Below are 22422 nucleotides of genomic sequence, written 5' to 3'. Positions count from 1 at the left end.
GTGAAAGTAGCGATGGTTTTAGTAGGTTGTCTGCATGAATAGCCTATACTTTTATTTCTTCTTTTTAAGATTTCTTTCTGATCACATGATTTGTATTCATACTGGAATATTCATAAATGTGTATGTATTTAAAGTAGGTTGTCAGACTTCTTCCACCACTTGTTAGTGTCAGTAGGCTATAATCATATTGCCCGGTCATTGAAGCAATGGCATCGGTCGTCAGACAGGGGGAGCTCTCGGTCCATCTCCTTCCACAGCGTGCACGGCATGGCATCGTTATTTCTAAGGCTTTTCTTTTTTTTTTTCTTCTTTTTTTTTTTCCCCTCCCCTCGTGGGATACAGACCGCTATTCTCAGACCCCCAGAGCCGGAGATGAACAAGTGTGGCCTTATAAAAGGACTGAGAAACACTGACAAGGACACACATTTCAAGGTGAAGGATTGAATGAATTGAATTGAGTGCAGTCAACATTTGGATGCAGATTTGTGTCCCGGGAGAAACGCCGCTTTCAGTAAGTAAAACGACACCAGAACTTTTTTCTATTTTGGCTCTTTTTAAAACCGATAACACGCTGCTTTTGGAGAGCTGCCTCTTCTGCATCCGATCATCTTGGCGGAACTGTTTGGTGACCGCTTGTTTGTAATATCTGCATCTTTGCGCTCAGCATCCATGCTTCATGACTTTATCCTTGTTTTGAAAGAAAATGTAAACGATGCACACTGGATTTGAAAGACTTTTTGGTCAACTGTTGCACCAAGACCAGGTTTATGAACGCCCCCTTTTCCTTTAGGATTAACAGTTCTCTGTTGTACGTTTTAAACTCTTTTATTACTAAGTCATACATGATTTGATTTGCTAAAAAAAAACTCAACGTAATTTAGACAGTTTGAGTTTGTAGAACATCTTGCAATGGTTTCATGGGGTTCCCTGTACCCACTCCTGTTTCCTGTCCCTTTAATGTATAGGAGGTTGTAGTAAAAAGCAATCTGGTCTCTATTTACAGCATTTTTGGGGGAGTTTTGATACCAGGCCGTCTTTGGAAGTTTTGGGAGCCGTGAACAAGTTTTAGAGTTTTAGTCTTACACCTCCTATTCATGACACATTCTGACACTGTGATGATGTGTAATCGCTGCAACTAACTATCATTTTGTTATCAAGAAATTTGAGGATTATTTTCAAGATACATGAGTGCAATACCGGCAATATTTAGGCAATCATAAAAAGGCCCAAAGTCACTTTAAACACTGTTTTGTTGAACCCACAGTCAGAAAATGTCAACATTGTTTACTTGATGTATTAAATGGGAGACGGAAAGTTAAAAGTCTTTACATTGAAGAAGTCTGATGAAGCAAAAATGTTGTTCTTCCTGCTGAAAAATATGGCTGAAAAGTTTGTGACTATTTTCTCATTCAATTGAGTAATCGATCAATAGCTGCAGCCTTTTCATTTAACTTAAAAGTTTCATTGAAAAGCCTGCTCTACTCAAACAGGGTAAGTAAGACATCCGGTGCAGTGTGAAATCCAGTTAAAACGTTCGTTATTCTGTGTGCATCCAAGAGGTTGGGCGAAGCAGCCTGGTGCAAGAAGCAAACCAAGCTGCCTATCTAAAACCTGGCAACTGTCTTTAGTGTCCTTGCCAATCAGAGTGAACTGAGACAGAGAAGATAACACAATCTCATCTGTGGTAAAAACCCGGCACAGAACAATAATTGTAGAGCTTTGTTAGAGTATTCTCAAGCCTCTGTCTATCGGCCTGGCACTTCTCAGCATAATTAAAAGCCTAATCCTCCATTTGGCGCTCCCAGCTACCTTCCGGAGTGACACATTCAGGTGTCTGTGTGACTCGCTTCAGGCTTTCACAGCAGCTCGGGGGGGGGGGGGGTGGGGGGGGGGTTATTTACTGCTGGGAATTTTCACCCCATTTGACACCAGCTGGGTTTTTCAGCTCGTTGAAACAGCCGTGAAACCATGACGGAAATGGGATCTAATGTCATTCTGACCACGGCCCTGTCTGGAGTCCTGCTGGTAGCCGTAGTGGTCCTGCTCTGCTACTTTATGTGCAGACTGGCAGGTCCACTGCCCAAGGGTGGACCTGGCACCTTTTAAACTGCACCTTTTGCTGCATCTTGGGAAAGGTAAAAGCAGCTGAATAATTACTTTTTCTCAAAACTTATATTCATGGACTTCTGCCTGGTTGGACCCTTTCTTCCACTCCAGGTCGGTTCAGACTCACCAGTTCCTCATTAAACCAGATGGAGTCTGGCTCCATTTTCAGACGGCGCAAGCTTTTGGATGTTTACGAGATGATGTTTACAAGCTGTTTGGAAATTGGTATTAAAACGGGAAAATGCAGTTCAAAGATACAATGCGTGCACTAACACTATTAGCAAATAGTTTTTTTCCTTTTAGATGCCTAGATTATTGGAAATAACCATATTATTGGAGAAAAGACAAGATAAGATTATACTTAATTGAGGGGAACAGAGGGGAAATTCAGGTGTTGCGGACAAAGACAGTAGAAGTAGGAAATACAACATAAAAACTGAAACAGAGCAGATAAAATAGGAGGTATATACAAGGAGAATATAAATGGAGAAGTGAACTATACAGGACAATTAAGAAATTCTGTGCAGTGAACGGATAGTTAAATTGACAAGTGATGGTTCAAAGTGACTTGTGATGATTAATGTTTTGCCAACTGACTGAAATTACACTCTGTAATCACCAGACTGACGTTTGTCATCACGTTATAATTGACCTAAAGCAAGTTGAATTTAAATGATAGATTATGGTTCAGATACGTCGTTTCCACCAAGCGGTCTGGTTCAGTCCCGTTCGGTACGGTAAACATTTATTGGTGTTTCCACTGTTTAATTGGGAAGGTATACCAAAATAACTGATCCGTACCATCCTACTCTTTTGGTTCCTTTCTGTTGGGGTGCCAAGCGTACCCATCAGACCCTAAAGGGTGAAGCTAGACACACTGCAGCCCGTTGATTGGTTGAAAGAATCTTCACTTCCTCTGCGACAGCGGTAATAAAGGACAAACACAAAACGCACCATGTTTAAATATCCTGCGGATTTGGAGAGCCATTTCAACGCTGTGTTTATTTATTTTTTTAAGATTTATTTTTTGGCTTTGTGCCTGTATTGGAGAGATAGGGCAGTGGATAGAGTCAGAAATCAGGGAGAGAGAGAGTGGGGAATGACATGTGGGAAAGGAGGTAAAGGTAAAGAAAGGTGGCACACTAACCACTGCGCCACCAGCACCACTGTGTTTTTTGGGGGGTTTTTTGCCTCGGAGATGCAGACCTTCCTTGGAATCATTGACCTTTGTTTACTGTGTCACGTTCTTCTTCTTTGTTGACTGGTACAACTGGTACAGTTGGCTGTGGAAACGCAAGCAAGATCAGGGTTTACTGTACCAAACCGGGCCCGCTTGGTGGAAACAGGGCTATAATAAGGTACTTGAAGTTGTTCCTTCAGATACCAAACGCTGCTTTTTGGGAGGCTTTGGAGGCCGACATAAATCAAATCCATATAATGCGATACTGTACATCTTGAAATTGAGTTCTTTTTATAGATATTTGCACAGAACCCTGTCCACACACACTCAACCAAAAAGTGCAAAGGGAAGATTTTCGTGATAAAAGTACTGTCTAAGTAATGTCTTGAGTGTTTCTTCTTCAAGGGTGGTCATGTCCAGTCAATCATTTAGTGTTAATCGGCTTTATTAGGGCCCTTAAACCTCTCAGCACTATGGAGCTCAATCCCATTAAACTGACCTTGACTATAAGCACAGGGAAGAAAGGAAAGAGGGTGTGGGTAATTATAGATGAAAGCTTGGCTGGCCAGGAACCCTTAAGGTTCCCTATTGTCACTACCAGCATTGACAGCAAGGCCTCCTGCTTGACTTCACCAAGCTCTCCGTTTTGTTTCTGCTGAGACAGCTGAGGTGGCGGGCTGAAAGCTCTTTCTTTAAACTTTGGACACCACAAACAAACATCACAAAAGAAACTAATTCATCAATACAGCTTTGATGGCATGGGAACAAAGCGTTGGTTGCATTCTTTTGGTGCTTTTATTCTTTTGCCTTTTTTTTTTGCCTGTTTCTTTATTTAGAGAATGTCAAAGAAGGCAGGGCATATTCTAAGTACTTCAGATAACATGTGCAGTAGTATGCTCATGTCAGATATCTGGATAAGTCCAGATAAGGAGGATTTGCTGTTAGCGAGGCGCTCTCAGGGTTAACTCTGGGTTTCCAGCAGCACAAAAATGTTTCCTTTTCTTACTCTCATCAACTGAAGCTGAACATCTAACCTGCTACTGACAGATGTCCAAAATAATATACTAACTGCCATAAAAGCACCACCCACTGACAATCAGTTTTCAAATAGCAAACCTGGAGTTTTCTGCATCAGTTGTGAAAAGAGAGGAGGGCGGAAATGTACAGAAACCTGTACATGTCCTCTGAAAGATATTCATCATGCTGTTTACCAAAAACGACAGTGTTTACCCTACCCTTCATCTGGGGTGGCGGCCCGCTCTCTATAATGAAACATGACTTTCCACCACTTCAAAAGAAAGGTACACAATATTTGTTGATGGGATTTATGTGCACTTGTTTCATGTCAGTAGATCATTATCGTCTTTTTAATGTTTCACTGTCCTCTTCAGCCAATTGAGAAATACATTTCCAGAATGTACGAATAAACAACTTGTTATTGTGTTGGCAGCCTACATCCAGCATGTGTATTTGCCTTGAACCCATCCCTTGTTGACATTGTTTTCAGACACAGACCCTTTGATCTGATGTCAGACAACAATCTAAAGAAAAAGACTCTTCCATCGCAGAGTGAATCGACTGCTTTACTGAGCGTCCAGCGTGCTGCACGTTACAATCAGACAACACTCCTTCCTAAGAGTTTTCCCATGCAGGAGGGCTCAAAGTTTTGTAATAAGCTGAATCTGAGTCAGACTCTGTGTCTCTGAGTGTACATTTACACGCCTGCACTGTGCATTGCAAAGATGGTAACAGCAAACATGAAGTCTCAGATTTAAACTTGGTTAAGATCGTGTTCAAAACACTTACCTCTGTCAGACACGAATCATGCAGAATAAAAAAGTGATTTTCTCTGAAAGCAAGATCACCTTTAAACATTATTTACTTCATATTCAGTCCCCTCACGTTTACAGAATGTACTGTAAGCAAAGCCTTGCATGCCAACTTACAGTTTTGTATAGTTAAGTATCTAAAATACGTTATGGTATCATTTTAAGCGTTATAAAGTAACACAGCAGAGGAGCAACATTGAGATATATGAAGACACAATTTCAAAAACCAACAAAAGCAAATTTGGTTCCACATCCACCTTAATTTCTGTTTCCTCTGAATACATGTGATAGGCATGATGAATCAAACAAAAGCATTTATTATTTTGTACTGTTAAATGCTAATAAACCTATATCTTGGTGCTGCATCTGACACAAACCATGTAGGATACATGTCAGTCAGTATGATTGTGTTAAAGAAGAAACTCACCAGAGCAGAGACATTGCTCAGGACACTGAAATGCATAAAAAAAACATTCATGCTCTGCAGAAATACAGCGAGTGCACATGCATTCTGTGAATCCATAAATAAAGTATTTCATGCCTTCCTCTTGGAGTGGCGGATGGGCTGGTGTTGCAGCCACCTCGACTGAATGGTAGGGGGAAACACTGCAGTCTTTTCGCACTGACTTTTAACAGACTTTTCCCGCTGCCAGCCCCCTTGTAAAAAAAAATCAGCACAAAGTGGTGATGAGCTGATGTGCGAACATAACAGTCAACCGTCTGGAACACTCTCTGCAAGTGAATAGGCAAGGGGATAACACATTGAGCAACATTTTGCTGCTTCTATACTTCTCGCCTTTTGTATTTATTCTTGCATCACTTGTGTTGCAGAAAAGTTCTTATACATGTCCTATTAACCTGAAAGCAGTCACCATTTCAGAAGATTCTCCCCAGTCCTCATCCTGCATGCTTTACACGAGAGCCTCCTCACATAACGCAGAGTGTTTCGAATTGTGCAACACAGAAAATCTCCCGTTTAAGAGACATGTGGGAGCATCAATTCTGGAAAATATTAGAACCGGAATTTTCTGAAATTATTTATAAAAATGTCAAGAATGAACGTATACTCCCGCACACTGTTTAACTTTCAAACATACATGTAAAGGCATTATGTCGCAGACTGCAGTACTAGACCTCATCAGGCAAAAGCCCTGATAAAGTTGACTGTAAATGTATTGTTGCAAGTCAGACAGTGTGCAGGGTTTAACCTGTACATTTTTCATGGACACATTTCCCTTCCATCTACGCACCTGTCTGATAAAATAGATGTGTAAAGTATTTCAAAATGTGTCAGAGTGAATGCACAAAAGCAGATTTTGACTTGTTTTGTAGTCCAGACCTTTGGTTATGATAAATCATCAAATTCCAATTGTAGTACTCAGATAATACCAGGACACTGTGGCATTAAAACACCCTATTCCGGTTTCTGATAAGTCTAATAAAGCAGGGATTAGACTCACAACTGGGGAATAAGTATGCATGCAAACAGTTTTAATTTCTCTTAAGTTCCCCTAAAGCAAAGTGCCAATACTGGAGCGGATCTGTCAATTCATCTTGAGCAGCCTGCGATTATATCTGTCACTTACAGACGGTGGATATTTGGAGAGGTGAAGTCTGATGTTTGTCTTAAACACGTGTATTTTGTGAAGTTAACACAGAGTAAACACATATTAAACCAGATCGTCAGAGTCAGTGTGTGACGAAGGGACACAGACTTAATTACTGTTGTGTGTATGTGTGTGTGTGTGTGTGTGTGTGTGTGTGTGTCCCTAGCTGTGAGGCGACTGCAGACAGGCTCTCTCAGCTTTAAAAGTGGCATGTTACGCGCCAGCCGCAGCACAGAGACGACAACATGAAAGTGACAGCTCTGCTCATCATCTGCTCCTGTCTGCTCCCGGAGATTTCAGGGGAGCCTAAATTCCCCGGTAAGTTGTCGTGTTTCCAGTCCCACAACAGCAGAAACAACAACCGTCTGGACGTGTTTTTTCAAGGTTGTAGGAGAATGTTTGGAGCCCTTAAGGAAGTTTAATAAGCCGATTGGATTTCCTGTTTTGAAAAAAAAGGACAATACGTTGCTATATTTGGTTCAGTTTTACAAAGAAAATAACAGGAATTCTTTAGAAGGAACACCCCTGCTCTTCTGGAGGACACAGATGTGTTTTGTTTTACTGCATTTAGTTGAATCTGGTTCCCCTGGTAGGATACGAGTTATAAACATGGGGGAATTTGTATTTAAATATTTTGACTGATTTTGTTGCAATTACAGTTTCATTGAACTAAGAATAACTTTATTGTATTGTAAGTCAATTTAATATCAAATCAGCCAAACGTTGTTTTTTGTTTCAGGTTCAAATATGAGGATTTGATCTTTCTCTCTGTCATAGTGGACAGAACAAGGTTTCCACCTGTGTATTGCAAATACACTAACCCTCATCAGGGATAAAGTTTAAAAAAAAGTTTATTTCAGAACAAGGTGTGTTCTGGACAGTTGGTTGTCTGGAACAAATCATATGAAGAGACTGCTTTGGCTATTGGAAATTACAAACATGATTTGAAAGATCACCCTGCATCTATGTATTCCTCTCATTTTTGACTGCTAACCAGATGTATGTGTTGCAATATACAGAGCATGAAAAGGATCCCAAGTTTTGGAATGCGTGGGCCCAGAAGACCCTGAACAACGCTCTGACGCTGCAAAAGCTCAATCAAAACCAGGCAAAGAATCTCATCCTGTTTCTCGGAGACGGTAAGCAAGGACGTTCTAATATTCATGTTCTGATTTGAGGCAAGAAATTGTGAAATATCCCGAAAGGGCTGTTCCAATTCCCTTAAACGTGGAAGGTTACCTTGATGCAGGAGGACTTTAATTGCAATAAAAACTCTTAATGTCGTTTTTATGGAGCTGAGCCAACAGTTTGGTGGAGTAAATTGAAATCTAGCTGAAAATGAACGAGATTTCACCAATTGTTTTCTAACATGTGAGTTGCATGTATAGTATCGAATAGAACTAAACTGTGCTCCCTCCAGATCATTGAGCTTCTGTTTGTGCTGGGCCGCTCATTGGTTGCACAATAACCTTTGTCCTCTCACTGGGCCTCTGCTTTCTGTTTGGACTATCGGCCCAACATGACATTCTTGCCCACTGCTGCGTTCAGGGTCAAGGCAGCATCTTACAGTTTTTTTTAAAGACTTATTGAAGACAAAACAAGTAATGTTTGCCCAAGTTGATAATGTTTTCCAGACAGTGTTTGACTTCAAAATCACAGGATTCTGTTGGAATAACACTCAGCTGCACAGGAACAAAGCCATTCCTATTTACCTAAAGGACTCTGGTTTTGTCTAACGTTCCTGCTTTATTTATGCGGGGCAGGCTGCAGAATGATTGTAAATGATCAGACTGAACCTTGGGCAAATATTTGACACTTTGCTTTCTCGCTGTTAACAAGACAAGAAAAACTGTAACCTATGAGCACAATGAAGAATTTCTCACACTTTCCTGAAGTTATCTTTCATTTCCAGCTTTCACTCTTAAAAAAACAAAACAAAACAACAAACAACTTTGAGAAGTGAAATCAAGTGTTTGGTTTTGAAGTAATTTGTATCTGAGAAAATATTTTGCCGTGCAGCAGTCATCCTCGTTCTAAAGTATCTAAGAAAACAAAAAGATCTTGTGCAACCTAGGCACAGCGTGAATGAAACAAGTTAATATTTGCAAAGTGTCCTCTTTTTTCTTTCCAGCCTTGAGGGGAAACTAACAGTCCTAACAGTGGATGTGATTTTGTTGTTTAGGGATGGGCGTTCCCACGGTGACGGCTGCTCGCATACTGAAGGGTCAGCTGAATGGACAGAGCGGAGAAGAGACGCAGCTGGAGATGGACAAGTTCCCTTTTGTGTCTCTGGCCAAGGTCAGACATATATATACATACACATACACTATGACACAATGTATTGATGTCAGTCTGTGAATGACTTCCTGAAAGGGTCCTATAACTTTAAACAAGGTCATTTAGTGTGTCATGTCATACTGGCTCTCTATATTGTTACAGATTTGAAGCCAGACGACCAGAAATCATGCAGTTGTTTGTTTACTTAGAACTCATATAGCAGCAGCTATGACCTTACTCAAACCACAGAAACTGACGTCTGTAAGTCAGTATCATATCAAGGCAATTTGTTGGTACATCATACCGACGAATTGCCTTCAAAAGACTGAAACAAAAGATTACTACAGGGTGTCATGTGTGTAGCTACATCCAGATGTAGTTAAACCCTTACTCTGTGCCACAGACGACTATTGTTGTCTGAAATCTTTTTAAAAGGACAGAACACTCGCTGTTGCACTGGATGAGCACAGGAGATAACAGTGTCAGTTTAAGTGTCTGTATGTCCTGTAAATTATATATTCAGATTTTGTATTTCTAAATAAGTAGTATGAAAGTGTTGAATTTAATTATTTATATCAGGTAACATTTAAGAATGCAGAATAATGACTCCTATTAAAACTAGGGGGGGGGAGCTTTCTGACCAAATACAGACACAGATCCTATTGACAAACGTTCTGTTACATGGAAAACAACTGTATTCATTTTAATTTACAGAACTGATCAGAGGTCATTTTGGTTGTTTATTGTGTGTGCAAATTTGGAGACTTCAACAACCACACAACCATCCTGTTATTGTTGATATTGTCTACTATATCGTTTTTATTAATAAAGGTTCCTAACTAAATGATGAAGTACAAACTGCAACAAATTAGCACCATTCCATAAATTAAAATTCACCCAAACAAATACTTATTAGGACTGTTTAAACAGTGGTTCTCAACTGGTGGGTCGGCACCCAGAGATGGGTCGCGGAGCCATTCTCAGTGGGATGGGAACGTGTCCCTGGAAAAAAACTTGTGTAAACAAAAGTCTGTGAAGCACTTTTTAAGCATATTTGTTTTGTTGTGTCTTGCTTCTGTCACGTTTTGTACCGACTGAGGTCCATACTGCAAATCTGATTGGTCGGAAAATATCCCAAATTTGGGTCACGATTTTTTATGGAGGAGTTGGTGGTGGGTCCTCAGAATAGACGAGTTGACATAATTCAACAGTTTTACTTTCTAAGTAAAAACATGTAGGAATTTACAGAAGCTGAGATCTTCAGTCAGAGAGAGTCTAGAACAACATATTTGATGGTATTGGTCTTTTTATTGCAAATGCTGACAGCAAGAATAATCTGTCCTTTCCCTCTGCTATCATATGTAAGACTGTTGTCATTGGTTGAGCAACTGCCTGGTTATTATCATGTCTAAATAAGTTACATCACCCCACATCAGAATGACTTTACATGATCTGTAGTCTAACAGCATTTTCAATGACCTGTCGCTCTGCAGACATACAACACAAACGCGCAGGTGCCAGACAGCGCTGGCACGGCCACAGCTTACCTCTGCGGGGTCAAAGCTAATGAGGGCACGGTGGGAGTGAGTGCAGCAGCTGTCCGGTCTCAGTGTAACACCACAGAGGGCAACGAGGTCACATCCATCCTCAGATGGGCAAAAGACGCAGGTAACGTGATATAAAATGAAGACTACACAACACAGCCTCTTTCACAGATGTTTGTTTGTCTACAGCCTTGCGCAATTTTCGGCTCTTTGTCATTAATTATCCATTTCATGTCCATGGAAACAAAATGAGGTAATCGTGGTTTCTTTGTTTGTTGAAAATGTGAATACGTACTGCTCACAGCTATGACTTTGAAGTGTTTTTGAAAGTGATTTTTTTTTTTCTGCCCATTCCCCTTTTCAGCCTTTCATGCTTTGAACCAAAGTCATCCTTAGAGCAGATTGTTAGTGACTTTAACATGACCAAATTGGTTATTTTTGGATGGAGTTTCATTTCACCAACTATTTTTCCAAACGTTTCTCTATGTCATATATTTGCTGTGAAGTATGATCAGTTTTATTTTTTTTTAAAGCTTTTTAATCTCATGTGGCTACATCCTGGTTTGCAGATTTAGTACATACAGAATAAGATGCATGTGGGTCTGGCTTTGAATCAAGTAATCGATTAAATGTTGTATCCACAGTGCCAGTCCCTGAACACAACATGGAGTAACAGCTCTGATTAAAAGCTTGAAATCTGCACTTTTCCTTTGGCTTTTACCCTTCAATGATTCATCATGGATTTATGCAATCTGCTCAAATAGGCCACATGTAGAACAACCCTCAAAAAAAAGAAAAAAAAGCGTGTTAAATAAGAAGACAGATGTGTGAAATGATAGCTCACCGCAGATTTTCAGGTGGTGTTGGAGGGGATAAGTAAGGGGTGGGTGGGGGTCAGGGTATATCCGTGTGCGTAAGCATATGTGTGGGTTCAGGGGACACAGATAATAAGAAATTCAATCATACCTCTGGGGACATGGCAGGAAGCAGCTGAATTTCACACAGAGCATACTGAAATGGAGAGGTTTTTTTATTTTATTTAAAAAAAATAAGTCATTTTACAAGACTGGTCTTTTCTGGTTTTGCATTTAATGTTTTTGTTGAATTTTACATCCATAGGATTTATTTGTGGAAAGCACATTTTGAGTAGTGAAACAACCAATGAGTGGGATGCAAATTACAGATTCAATTTTTAGTTTCCTCATCCTGCAGGACCATACGTACCTGACAAATGCAGCGTACAGGATAATGTTTTGTTACATTCAAATTTTTAAACCGTGTGCCCTTAGATCAAACATTTGAATTTTTATTGAATAAATTAGTCATTGGAGTGCACATTTTTTTTCTTTGCTCTATGTATTTTTATACTGACATTACACATAATATGTCCTGAAAGGTCAATGTATTAGAGTATGACATTTTTTGGGAATCCAGTAGGTCAATAGATTCCCATATGAGATTCCTGCAGGACAATAATGGATTTCACTACTAATCACGGGATTGGGACAGGATAGGATAAAAAGTCAACCAAAGTGGACAAAACAGAATTATGATAACAATAGACCAATTTTATATGCAGATAAATACATTATTAAAGGCTATCATTTCTATCAGCTTTGGTGTCTTTGCTGGATATACGTGCATGGCGTATGTAGTGTGTGATGGCGTCAGTTTGAAAGGGCCCGGAAAATGCTGGTTTTGTTAAACGTAAATTTGGGACCGCACAGGATTTATTTTTTAATTCTGGCTCAGGATTGGGATGGGATGGGATTATTTTTGTGGGAGTTGGATGGGACTGGAGTGAAGAACCACTTTTGTGTCAGCAGCTAGTAAATATGATAAAATCACCCATCTACAGCTTATAGTGTGCAGATTTACATTTAAACTACTGTGTCCTGTCATTCTTTTGTAAAGGTAGCCCTGACCAATCCCCATACATAGGTTTTAGGAGCGTGTGAAACAATTATTTTATCCTTGGAAATGACCTGGGACTCTTTTTATAAACATAAAATAGGACCCCTAGAAAACCTAAAAGTGAACATAGGACCCTTGGTAGTAAACATTGGGCCGTTGAAAGTGTACATGGGACGTGAACATAGGACCCTAAAGAATAAGTATACCACTTAAAAATGAAAAAAGAACCATCGCGAGTTAACATAGAAGAAATTAAGCATAGGATCCTTGGACATGAACATTGGACCTTGGGAAATGTTCCTTCTTTTTGTTACCTTGGCAAAGAAAAAACTTGGTCTGAATGTTCTTCTTGACAAAAGTTACTCATCACAAGTTGAAAAAGTTATCCGTATGTTTGGCTGTTGTCTCTGCAGGCAAATCGGTGGGAATAGTGACAACCACTCGGGTCAACCATGCGACTCCCAGTGCTTCTTACGCCCACAGCGTGGACAGAGACTGGTACTCTGACAACGAGATGCCAGCTGAAGCACTGCAGGCCGGCTGTAAGGATATTGCCAGACAACTCTTTGAAAACATTCCCAACATTGATGTGAGTCAAACGTTTTAAGTCTTTCTACACAAATTACTAACAAGAGGGTCATTTTGATTTTAAATGGATTAAATAGTGTGTCTTGTTGGTTCGAGCATAAAACTCACACATTAGGATGTCTGGCTAAAAAGTAAACACTCTGAAGGAGTAGCTTAATCCAGCAATGCTTATCAGTTCACGAGAATATTGTACTGCAATATTTTTAGAAAAGAGTTGAACATTTAAAAAAAAAAAAAAAAGACTTACCACATCCACTCGCCCTGAAGTGAAGACACAGCTCCTGCACAGAACAACAGTTATTTCCTAACTGTGTGAAATCTAGACGTTACAGCTTAGGTAAGAGTCTGTATCTCGCTAAATTGGATTTGGAGAAGTTTTCACAACCACAGCCTAATTGGTAATCTTTGTTAGAGTACATCAAACACATTTCTTAATCATAGGACTGACGAGCCTGTCTTCCAATTACATGATTCACAAACTTGACGCTATTTTATACACATCATTTTAGCATTTCATACACATAGAAATGAAGCTTAATTTAAAACCATTTGGAAACAACCATCGTGGAAAGATTAGTCAATTATACATTTGGTTTATTTAGAGAGTGTGTTTTCTACCAACTGGTGGCAATAGCAGTAGCTGAGTTGAGAGTTCAGCCATCATTAGCTATAAAGTAGAGGTCTGATTTTATTATTCATTGTTTGAAATCAAAGACTCATTATTTCAAAACTTACACAGACCTTTACTCATTGTTAATTGCAAATATGTATCTGACAGTGTAGCTCAAGGGATTAGGATTAGCTAACAGTCAAGTGTTTCTCATAAACTCATTAAAAGCCTAAAACAGCGTTTTGTGTTATTCTTTTCTCTTGTTTTCAGGTGATTATGGGTGGGGGGAGGAAGTATATGTTCCCCAAAAACAAGTCGGATGTGGAGTACCCTGGTATTGCGAAGCACAGCGGCACACGAAAAGATGGAAGGAACCTGGTCCAGGAGTGGACTGACAGAATGAAGGCTAAAGTACATGTCTCCTCCTCTTCCCTGTCTTTGCTCCCCTCGTTTCTCTGCTCCCTCTTTTATCTTTCCAATTACATTTACATATTTCGGAGTTCAAAGTGAACGCCGTGTTTCACTTTGCCGTACGTTCATGACTTTTTTTCCCCCCTGTTACCGTGCAGAAAGGCCATTATGTGTGGAACAAGAAACAGCTCTTATCACTGAACCCTACAAACGTGGATTACTTATTAGGTACGTTTTTGCTCTCGGTGTCTTTTGGAAACTCATTGAAGTGTAAATGAAGAGCCATATGTGTATGCATTTGCTGTAGGCATATTTTAGACGCGTTATCCTTTTTCTCCTTGAAACGTGCCTGTGTTGCTACAGGTCTCTTTGAACCTTCTGATCTGACTTATGACTTGGAGAGGAACACTGAGACTGATCCTTCGCTGACAGAGATGGTGGACGTGGCCATCAAGATTCTGAATAAGAACCCAAAGGGGTTTTACCTGCTTGTGGAAGGTGAGTTTTCGGCTAAATGTCACAATTGGACTATTCTCATAAAGATCTATCAGACTGGCTGCTATGTAATTTAAGTGCATACTGGGATTTTTTTTGGGTCGATCATAGTTTTTATTGTGTATGAACTGGTAAGCACAACAGATCTTTTTGATGAACCAGGCAAGGCCAGTTTGTGTCTACAATTTGGAAAACAAATGATATGGTGTGCTTTGTTTGCCTGTCGTTGTGCACCAGCACTGTTATTAGGTCATGTAATTATCTAGTGTGATGGCTGTCATCCTGTCACAGAACAGCTACGTAGAGTTGAGCACTGTTCCCCCTTTAAACATGACCAGGTCTGATTACCAATGAATAGAATTCGACTGTTGTTTCAGTTTGAGCAGACCAACCGTGCTCAGTGAGCATGAGTTTCAAGTATACTGTTGATATATGGAATATTGTTGAATTGAAGCTTTCCCCAGTCATTGTGCCTGACTTGTTTGTCAATAGCTGAAACAAAAGCAGCATATTAATTAGTGACCTTTGTAGTGAGCCAGGTCAGCTGTTTTCTACTGCCTCAAGTTCTTAAAGCTGCACTTTTACTTCAAACTTGAAGCAGCAACCTCCGGTGTTATAAATGAAGCCAATGCGGAAGGTACAAAAAACTGCAATTCTTCCAATGTCGACTTGAGGGTGACTCCAAGATCCCCGGAAAGCACACCACATTAAAAAAAAGCCTGTTTTTTTTTACATCAGAAATGAACATGTTTACAGCCTGGTTTGAAAACCATATTGGTCCAATTAGTTATTGTCCTCATTTAGAGGGCAACAATATGAGTTATACATAGTTAGGCGCCTGGGTGGTCTGATTCACAGACATGTGTGATGCATTGGTAGGAGGTTTAAAACCCGCCCCAGCTCCAGCTCTTAGCCTGTTGTTGTATGTCTGAAAGTTAGGCGGCTGAGACACGACTTCCAGCATGACATCAGCCGCTGATGAGCCTCCAGAGCCCTTTGCAGTAACAGATGGTTTGACGTCATTCAGGCTTCATCCATTAATATTTACAGTCTATAGTAGCAGTGCAATTAGTAATCTGACCTGAAGAAGTAGCTTTTCTGTTTTTGACCAATGAATAACTGTAGTGTTTCTAGTCTTTAGCTTTACAGCCATCTGTAAGTCCTGGGTCTGTTTGCTGGGTCCACATAGGGATAACGAAGAAAAGCGGAGTGGTATAGTTCTTGGGTACTCTCCATATCACCTTTTGAACCAGATATCTAAAATCTTTGCTGGCTTCATCTGAATCCCCAAAATAGAGCCAGAAGCACCCAGAGGCAAAGTTGTCAGGAGATAGCATCTAATATATATATTTTTAATTACTTTCCAGTGTGCCAGTGTTTTTACTAGCGTGAAAATTGTTGTATCTTGAATCTGTATATAATTCAATCATTTCTTCAGACATCTGTAACCCACATTGGCAACAAAGTTGTTGTTATCTGTTATGACAATCAAGAATTAGTCTATGCTCTACCAATTGCACATGTTCACATGAAAGACTTTTATTTTATTAAAAGTCCTAAAAAAATGCCTCAAGACCATTTACTTGCCAGTTAGCATCATTGGAAAAGACTTATGATTCATCGAGTAGGATTTAGTTTCAGTAACACATTACAGTTCAAAAGAAACTATTTTCCCAAGTCTTTTACTTTACTGCCAATTTTCACATAATTGCCCCTTCAAGGGACATTGCACAACAACTTATAAAAACTCAATGATAAAATAAAAAAAATACAACATTCAGTAAGCATGAAATAGTTTGACAAACATAAGAGACAGAAAACATTAAAGTAATAGGTGTAGATACAGGTAGAGGATACAAAGAAGCATGTATCAACTGTGAACATTCAGAAATGTATCAGTGTGTCTTATAAAGGATTTTTTTTCGGATCGTTTTAGGCTGTCTAATGGGAAGGAAAACACAAGGAATTGCAACAAAATGATGTTATCACCATCCTTGTGAGTGTAACAAGAACAGAGAACTCTGTGAATAGCCAATGTCACCACAATATTAGATTTAGCAGGCACAGGAAGGTGTTGTTGATAACTACGTGTCCTTGGCCAAATCTGTTGGAAGAAGCATGATAACGGTCTATCGCTGCCGAGGGCAAACACCTGCAAGAATGACAAGGATTGTTCAGCCAGACTGAGCAAGAGCAGAGGGGTCAGAATGTTTTTAGACAGAGTTTGTCGGATCATTGAGCAGCGTCTCATAGAAGATGAAAGAAGGCCCCGACGCCTTTTTTGATGTTGGAATTGCGAGGGCTACGCTGACAACTTTTGTCACCTGTCAGATTTCTGGCATGCCCACTTCACATAGGCCATGTTTGCGGAAGAAAGAAATAAAGCAGGGTTTGAACATTTTCTCTGAAGCTGTTTCTTTTTTCTATTCTTCTCTGAACTATGCCACTTCTTGTGAGTGAAAATGAGTGGAACACAGTTATGGCCTTTGTAGAAAGACTGTCTTCAAGTGCCAGTTTCAACAATTACAGCATACTGCCCCATTCGTGCTCATCCTACAAGATTGATCTGCCTCAGACATGATTGAATTTCATGTCATACAAAGTAGTTTGTTTAAAGTATACCCTGCCAATAAACTTGCAGTGAAATAGCAGTTAGAGCATCTGTCACTTCTGGTGCATGAAAGAAACAGGGAGAGACTGCTATGCAGAGGTCGCGTCAAATTCATTTTCAGATTTCAGGACAGATTAGCCGGAGAAACCGAATCAGACTGTTCTTGTCTGGGTTTTGGATAAAAAACAATGCACCATGATTGGAAACGGCACTGATGTCATTCAATGTTGTTGCCAAGGCTGTTGCTGTTTTCACCAATAGAAAAGCATCACTAATGCACCACAAGTCAAAGGTCATTACTGATTTGTGTGCTACTATCCTTCAAAGATTTTGACATTGTGACAAAAAATGGTTTCATGACCTCAGTTATTTGGATGTTAATGGGAGACTTGTTAGCAGCGAATTTGCTCTGAAAAGGTGGAAACCTCTCCAGATTGTTTGGTTGGCTCGATTTGTAAGAGAAGTTCATGAATGATTCAAACTGGAGGAATCCCAGCCATTATAAAAGCTTAGCTCAAAGATACAAGCCTTCCTATATTTAAAAAATTGAAAAAAATAGAGATTTTGAGAAATGCTCAGATATTACTTTCATGCATATTTACCAATAAACAATAGATGAATTAATGATTAACAGAAAAGAATATGATCACAACTTGAAATGTGGGTATATGTAACGTGATTGTATGATCTAACTGGAGATATTTGTGCCTCTCTCAGGGGGACGTATTGATCACGGACACCATGAGGGAAAGGCCAAGATGGCTCTGCATGAAACTGTGGAGATGGACAGAGCCATCGGGAGGGCGGATCTCCTGACCAGCATCCACGATACATTGACCATAGTGACAGCTGACCATTCTCATGTCTTTAACTTTGGAGGCTACACACCCCGAGGAAACACAATATTTGGTGTGTAAAGGTTATAAGGACGTCCATGGTTGTACATGCCTTTGTTGCACCATGGACGGTTAATTGTGTAGGTTAAGTATATTCAGACTTATTCTGTTGTGATTATGGGGTTTAAATATTTGTTTTCATTTACAGGTCTGGCCCCGATGCTGAGTGATGTCGACCAGAAGCCCTTTACCGCCATCTTATACAGCAACGGACCAGGTTACAAACTTGTTAACGGTACAAGAGAGAATGTCTCCACTATCGACTACCGTAAGTTAATGTCCATGTTTGTTTTCTACCCATAACACCTATCGAGGGATAGATCGAGGGACTGTTGCTGTGTAATTGGCCTTCCAGGATCAAGTATTTAACATTGCCATGAGATAAAGGATTTAAACTAATAATTTCAAACTACAGCATCCTTATACCATCATCCTTACAAAACACGGTCCACCATCATCCTCCAGCCAACAATAAACTTTTGCAGCATTATTAAGTTGTCTTCAACAAGCAATGTCAAAAATAGCAACCAGTGAATGTCAATGTGTAGCTTGCAATTTCTCCCTGTATATGAAATGCAAGTGCAAGAGACTTGCATAAACTATCGTAATTAGTTTTTGTGTCGAGGTGATGGCATCACCATCAGCTCAAATGAAACAATGTGATCTTCACATACTTAGGAATCAGTGTAATGCTAAAACTAAGAAAAGATGTGCCCCGTTGAGTAGTCTTGTAAATACACAAAATCAAAACATCCTTCAGTCCTCACAAATTCTTAAATGCATTTCCTTTCTCCTCAAACAATTTAAATTCATTTTAAGAAGAATATTCAGTGTTGTGCGTGCATGTATGTTCTAGCAGTGTTGCTGTTGCATTGGTACATATCTTGAGAGCGTTCTGCTACATCATCAATATTGTGAATTCATTGTTAGGACTTTCTATCACACCACCCACATGCAGACAGAAACCATAAAGGAAAATATTGAGGAACAAAAATCTCCACAGTTCTACTAGAGTTTAATAACTCCACAGTGAACTTTTAACTTTGGTTGCTTTTTCCCTTCATTTCTCAGGACTTAAAAACAATGTTATCTTTTCATCCCTTATCTGATTCCCTGCCTTTTCAGAGGAAAACAACTACCAGGCCCAGTCAGCTGTACCTCTGAACTATGAGACTCATGGAGGAGAGGATGTGGCTGTGTTTGCTAAAGGTCCCCTGGCCCACCTGCTGCACGGGGTCCATGAGCAGAACTACATCCCCCATGTGATGGCATATGCAGGCTGTATCGGCCAAAACAGGGAACACTGTATAACAGGCAGTGGGGCTGTCTCACACAGCGGGACGTCCACTATGGGCACAGTCCTCTCAAGCATTGCAGCCCTTTTCACAGTCACCCGACTGCTATGCTGACACTTTTAAACCTTTGAATTCCCTGTTATAATCTGTCATTCATTTACATTTTAAATCTGTGTTTTTAAATGTTTGAATTTTACTCTTCATTATTTGATCATGGGACCACTGTTATGGCACTTGTGTGTAATAAGAAGAAGCAAAGATAACCGGTTTTAATCTATTCTGGAAATTTGAAAAAATAAAATAAAATCTAAGTAATAAATCACCCCGATGCACTGAAATAAAAAAGTGTAGTTCAGCACACAATTACAGATCCCATTCGTGATTTGTCAGTAGAATAGCTTTTATGATGGATTTAAGGACCACTTCGTTAAATGTAAGCCTTTAGGTTTTGAATATATAGATTGGTTTAATAAATGTAAATGTGCAGTTAACAGAATCTACCTCATTTGCTAGAAAACAAATCTATCATGTAACTGTGGTGTGTTCAAAAAGGCACATCTTGATGGACGGATTTTGAGCCGAAATCAGAGGCAAATGAATGTATCATTGACAAAAGAGTAAAAAAATGACAATATTTCTCGTCATACAACTTTGTGCGTCCTTGTAATAGCACTGAAAAAAAAAGCCCACCCACCATTGTTGTGTCCAATAATAGAAGTTGTAAAACCTCTTAACCAATTAAATAAATATTTGTTTTCTGATAATCTGTTGAGTTTTTATTTATTTGTTTTTATTTTAAAGTGTAGTATTTAAATGCATGCCACTCGCCACAGCATTCATAGCAAAAGCTAATTTGCAATGCCTATCCCAAGATATGGATTTTCTATTTTTGTTTCTTAAGAGTCCGTCAGTGCTTTCAATCCGAACTCAGAAACCAGAAATGTTCAGGGTGAGCTGCATGTTTGCACACAAACAGTTGAATTTTTCCACCCTGACTTTACACAGACATTTTACTACAATCCCCCTACTAAAATTTCTGTGAGAATTTGGGGTGAGCCACTTTGGAGGCAGCAGGAAATAAATTAAGGAAAATTCCCAGCGAGCGAGAAGATGCCTTTGACATCACAGGAGTGATGAGCAAGCAAACAGTGCAATAATTGTGAATGAAGTGAAACGGTTTTCTACTCTTTTGTGCTATCGTTTTTACTTCATTGCTTGCTTCCTGAGACCCCCTCGCTTCTGTCTGACAGTATTAGTGACCCACTGAGAGATGCATATATGCATATGTGAACACTCGAGTCGGAAAAGCTTCAGAGTGGCTCATCGTAAAATGTACAAAAAAAAAAAAAAAGGGGCTTTACTGTCAGCTCAATGTTTTTACATTCAAATTTTGTACATTTTCGCACTAAAAATGCTTTGAGTGCTATTTCTTTTGTAGAGATAAAACATTATTTGATTCATGAGAGCAGTTAAATGCTTTCAGATGAAAGGGATCACTGTTTCAACAATACAATTGTGTTTGTCTGCCATTTAAAATATTCAACATCTGTCACTGTCACACAAGTACCCAGAAAAATCTGTCGGTAAACATTTGTTTTTTTTCTTAGGATGTCACACATGATTTGTATTGTTTCATTTTCCGTCTGCTCTACTGTGCCTTATGTGGAATGTGATGGACTGAAGCCACTCATTCCTTGGCATCATGTGGTCACTGGGTAAACAGAGGAGGACTCATGTTGGCTGAAGCATGAAAAGGGGAGGAAAGGCTTAAATAGGGATGAAATGGAGTCCTCATGCTGTCAGTATGGCCCACTGTCAGTATCAGCGCACATACCCACTGCTGGGAGTCTACTGAGGGCCTCGAGGGATACTTCATGCCTTTGTGTAATCTTGCCACACTGATTAGGATTTTTCTTCAATTCCTCTTGGCATCTTAAAATCATCCTGTAATCCTGTTTTTTTTTTTAATCTTTTCTATTCAGCATTAGAGATGCATGACGATGGGTATCTGATTGTTTGACATCAATGTTCAAGTGGGCTTTTCAACCCCCGACTTCCTCTCCATTTCAGATACATTTGTACAAAATTCGAAGTGCCTTTTTATATTTGTGGAATTTATTTTCTCGAATGGTGAATCAGAAAAAAGGCCTCGGTGGTGTGTGGTATTTTACATCATTCCAATGCTATTCAATCCATCAATGACAAAGCAGGCTTTTAAGATGTAGAACAATAGATGTTGAAGCCCCCTTTCACTCACATGTCTCAGCTAAAAGCCAGTCAGCTCTTTCACTTGCTTGAGGTGGCCACACCAGAACAATTGTTTCAGTCCAGCTTTGAATTTTGGTGAATGCCTTATCTAAAGAAGTATGACAGAAACAATGTAACTTTCTGTCTCAAGCCTTTTCTTAAGATGATGCCGTTATCTAGCCAATACATGCCTTACAAATGTCATGTAAAGAATTTGTAGCATTTGCTTGTAAACCTCTGAAATTCATCATCCCAGTAGATATACATATTTAGACCATTTACAACCATCTATATGTCTACATTACATCATGACAAAAACATACTGCAAACCATCCTTCTACTTTTAAAAGGCAAAGAGTGGACTTCCTTACGGTCACTATTTGGCCTGATTAGACTCACCACAGCTCAAAAGATATTCGTTAAAATGGTCCGGCATTGTGCAAAATAATTATGTTTTATAGTTAAGTGTAACAGGTTAATCCTCAGTACTCACACATAACTCACCAATGGCAGCAAGATCACATTCATGGTGCTAGCCTTAGCATCAGTCGCAGTGGAGGTTTAGCTTCTTCTTGCCCAAGGACACTCAGACATCTGGACAGGAAAAGCCTTGAATAAAACCATTAACCTTGAGCTAAAAGAGAGTCATATTTTTTCAGCCATGCCCACTGATACCTGGAATGGAGAAAACAATTTATCAGCAGAGTTTAAACAGGTCTAGATTAAAATGAGGCAAGACCTTCAGAGCAGTGCGGATGAGATTTAAACAGATGCATAAATTGTATGTGTTTCTTATCTATTTGAATCTTAGA

The 22422-nt window shown here is 39.6% G+C and overlaps 1 protein-coding gene across 2 annotated transcripts; it reads left to right on the top strand.

The window, feature by feature from the left end:
• The first annotated feature begins 348 nt into the window (after nt 1-348).
• On the top strand, nt 349-20127 carry alpl (alkaline phosphatase, biomineralization associated). Of its 2 annotated transcripts, none has more exons than XM_020643383.3 (12): nt 349-511; nt 6889-7040; nt 7742-7861; nt 8905-9020; nt 10493-10667; nt 12871-13046; nt 13926-14066; nt 14225-14294; nt 14430-14564; nt 17890-18081; nt 18217-18336; nt 19194-20127. In XM_020643383.3, exons 2-12 carry the CDS (start codon nt 6968-6970, stop codon nt 19475-19477), a joined length of 1602 nt encoding a protein of 533 aa, XP_020499039.1. In that variant the 5' UTR covers nt 349-511; nt 6889-6967; the 3' UTR covers nt 19478-20127. The 2 variants fall into 2 exon arrangements, with proteins under 2 accessions (XP_020499039.1, XP_065811145.1); XM_065955073.1 differs by lacking the exon at nt 349-511 and adding an exon at nt 2118-2135.
• The last annotated feature ends 2295 nt before the right edge of the window (nt 20128-22422 follow it).

The sequence above is a fragment of the Labrus bergylta genome, chromosome 5, assembly GCF_963930695.1.
Source record: "Labrus bergylta chromosome 5, fLabBer1.1, whole genome shotgun sequence".
Lineage (NCBI taxonomy): Eukaryota > Metazoa > Chordata > Actinopteri > Labriformes > Labridae > Labrus > Labrus bergylta.
This window is presented reverse-complemented; position numbering and strand designations above follow the sequence as displayed.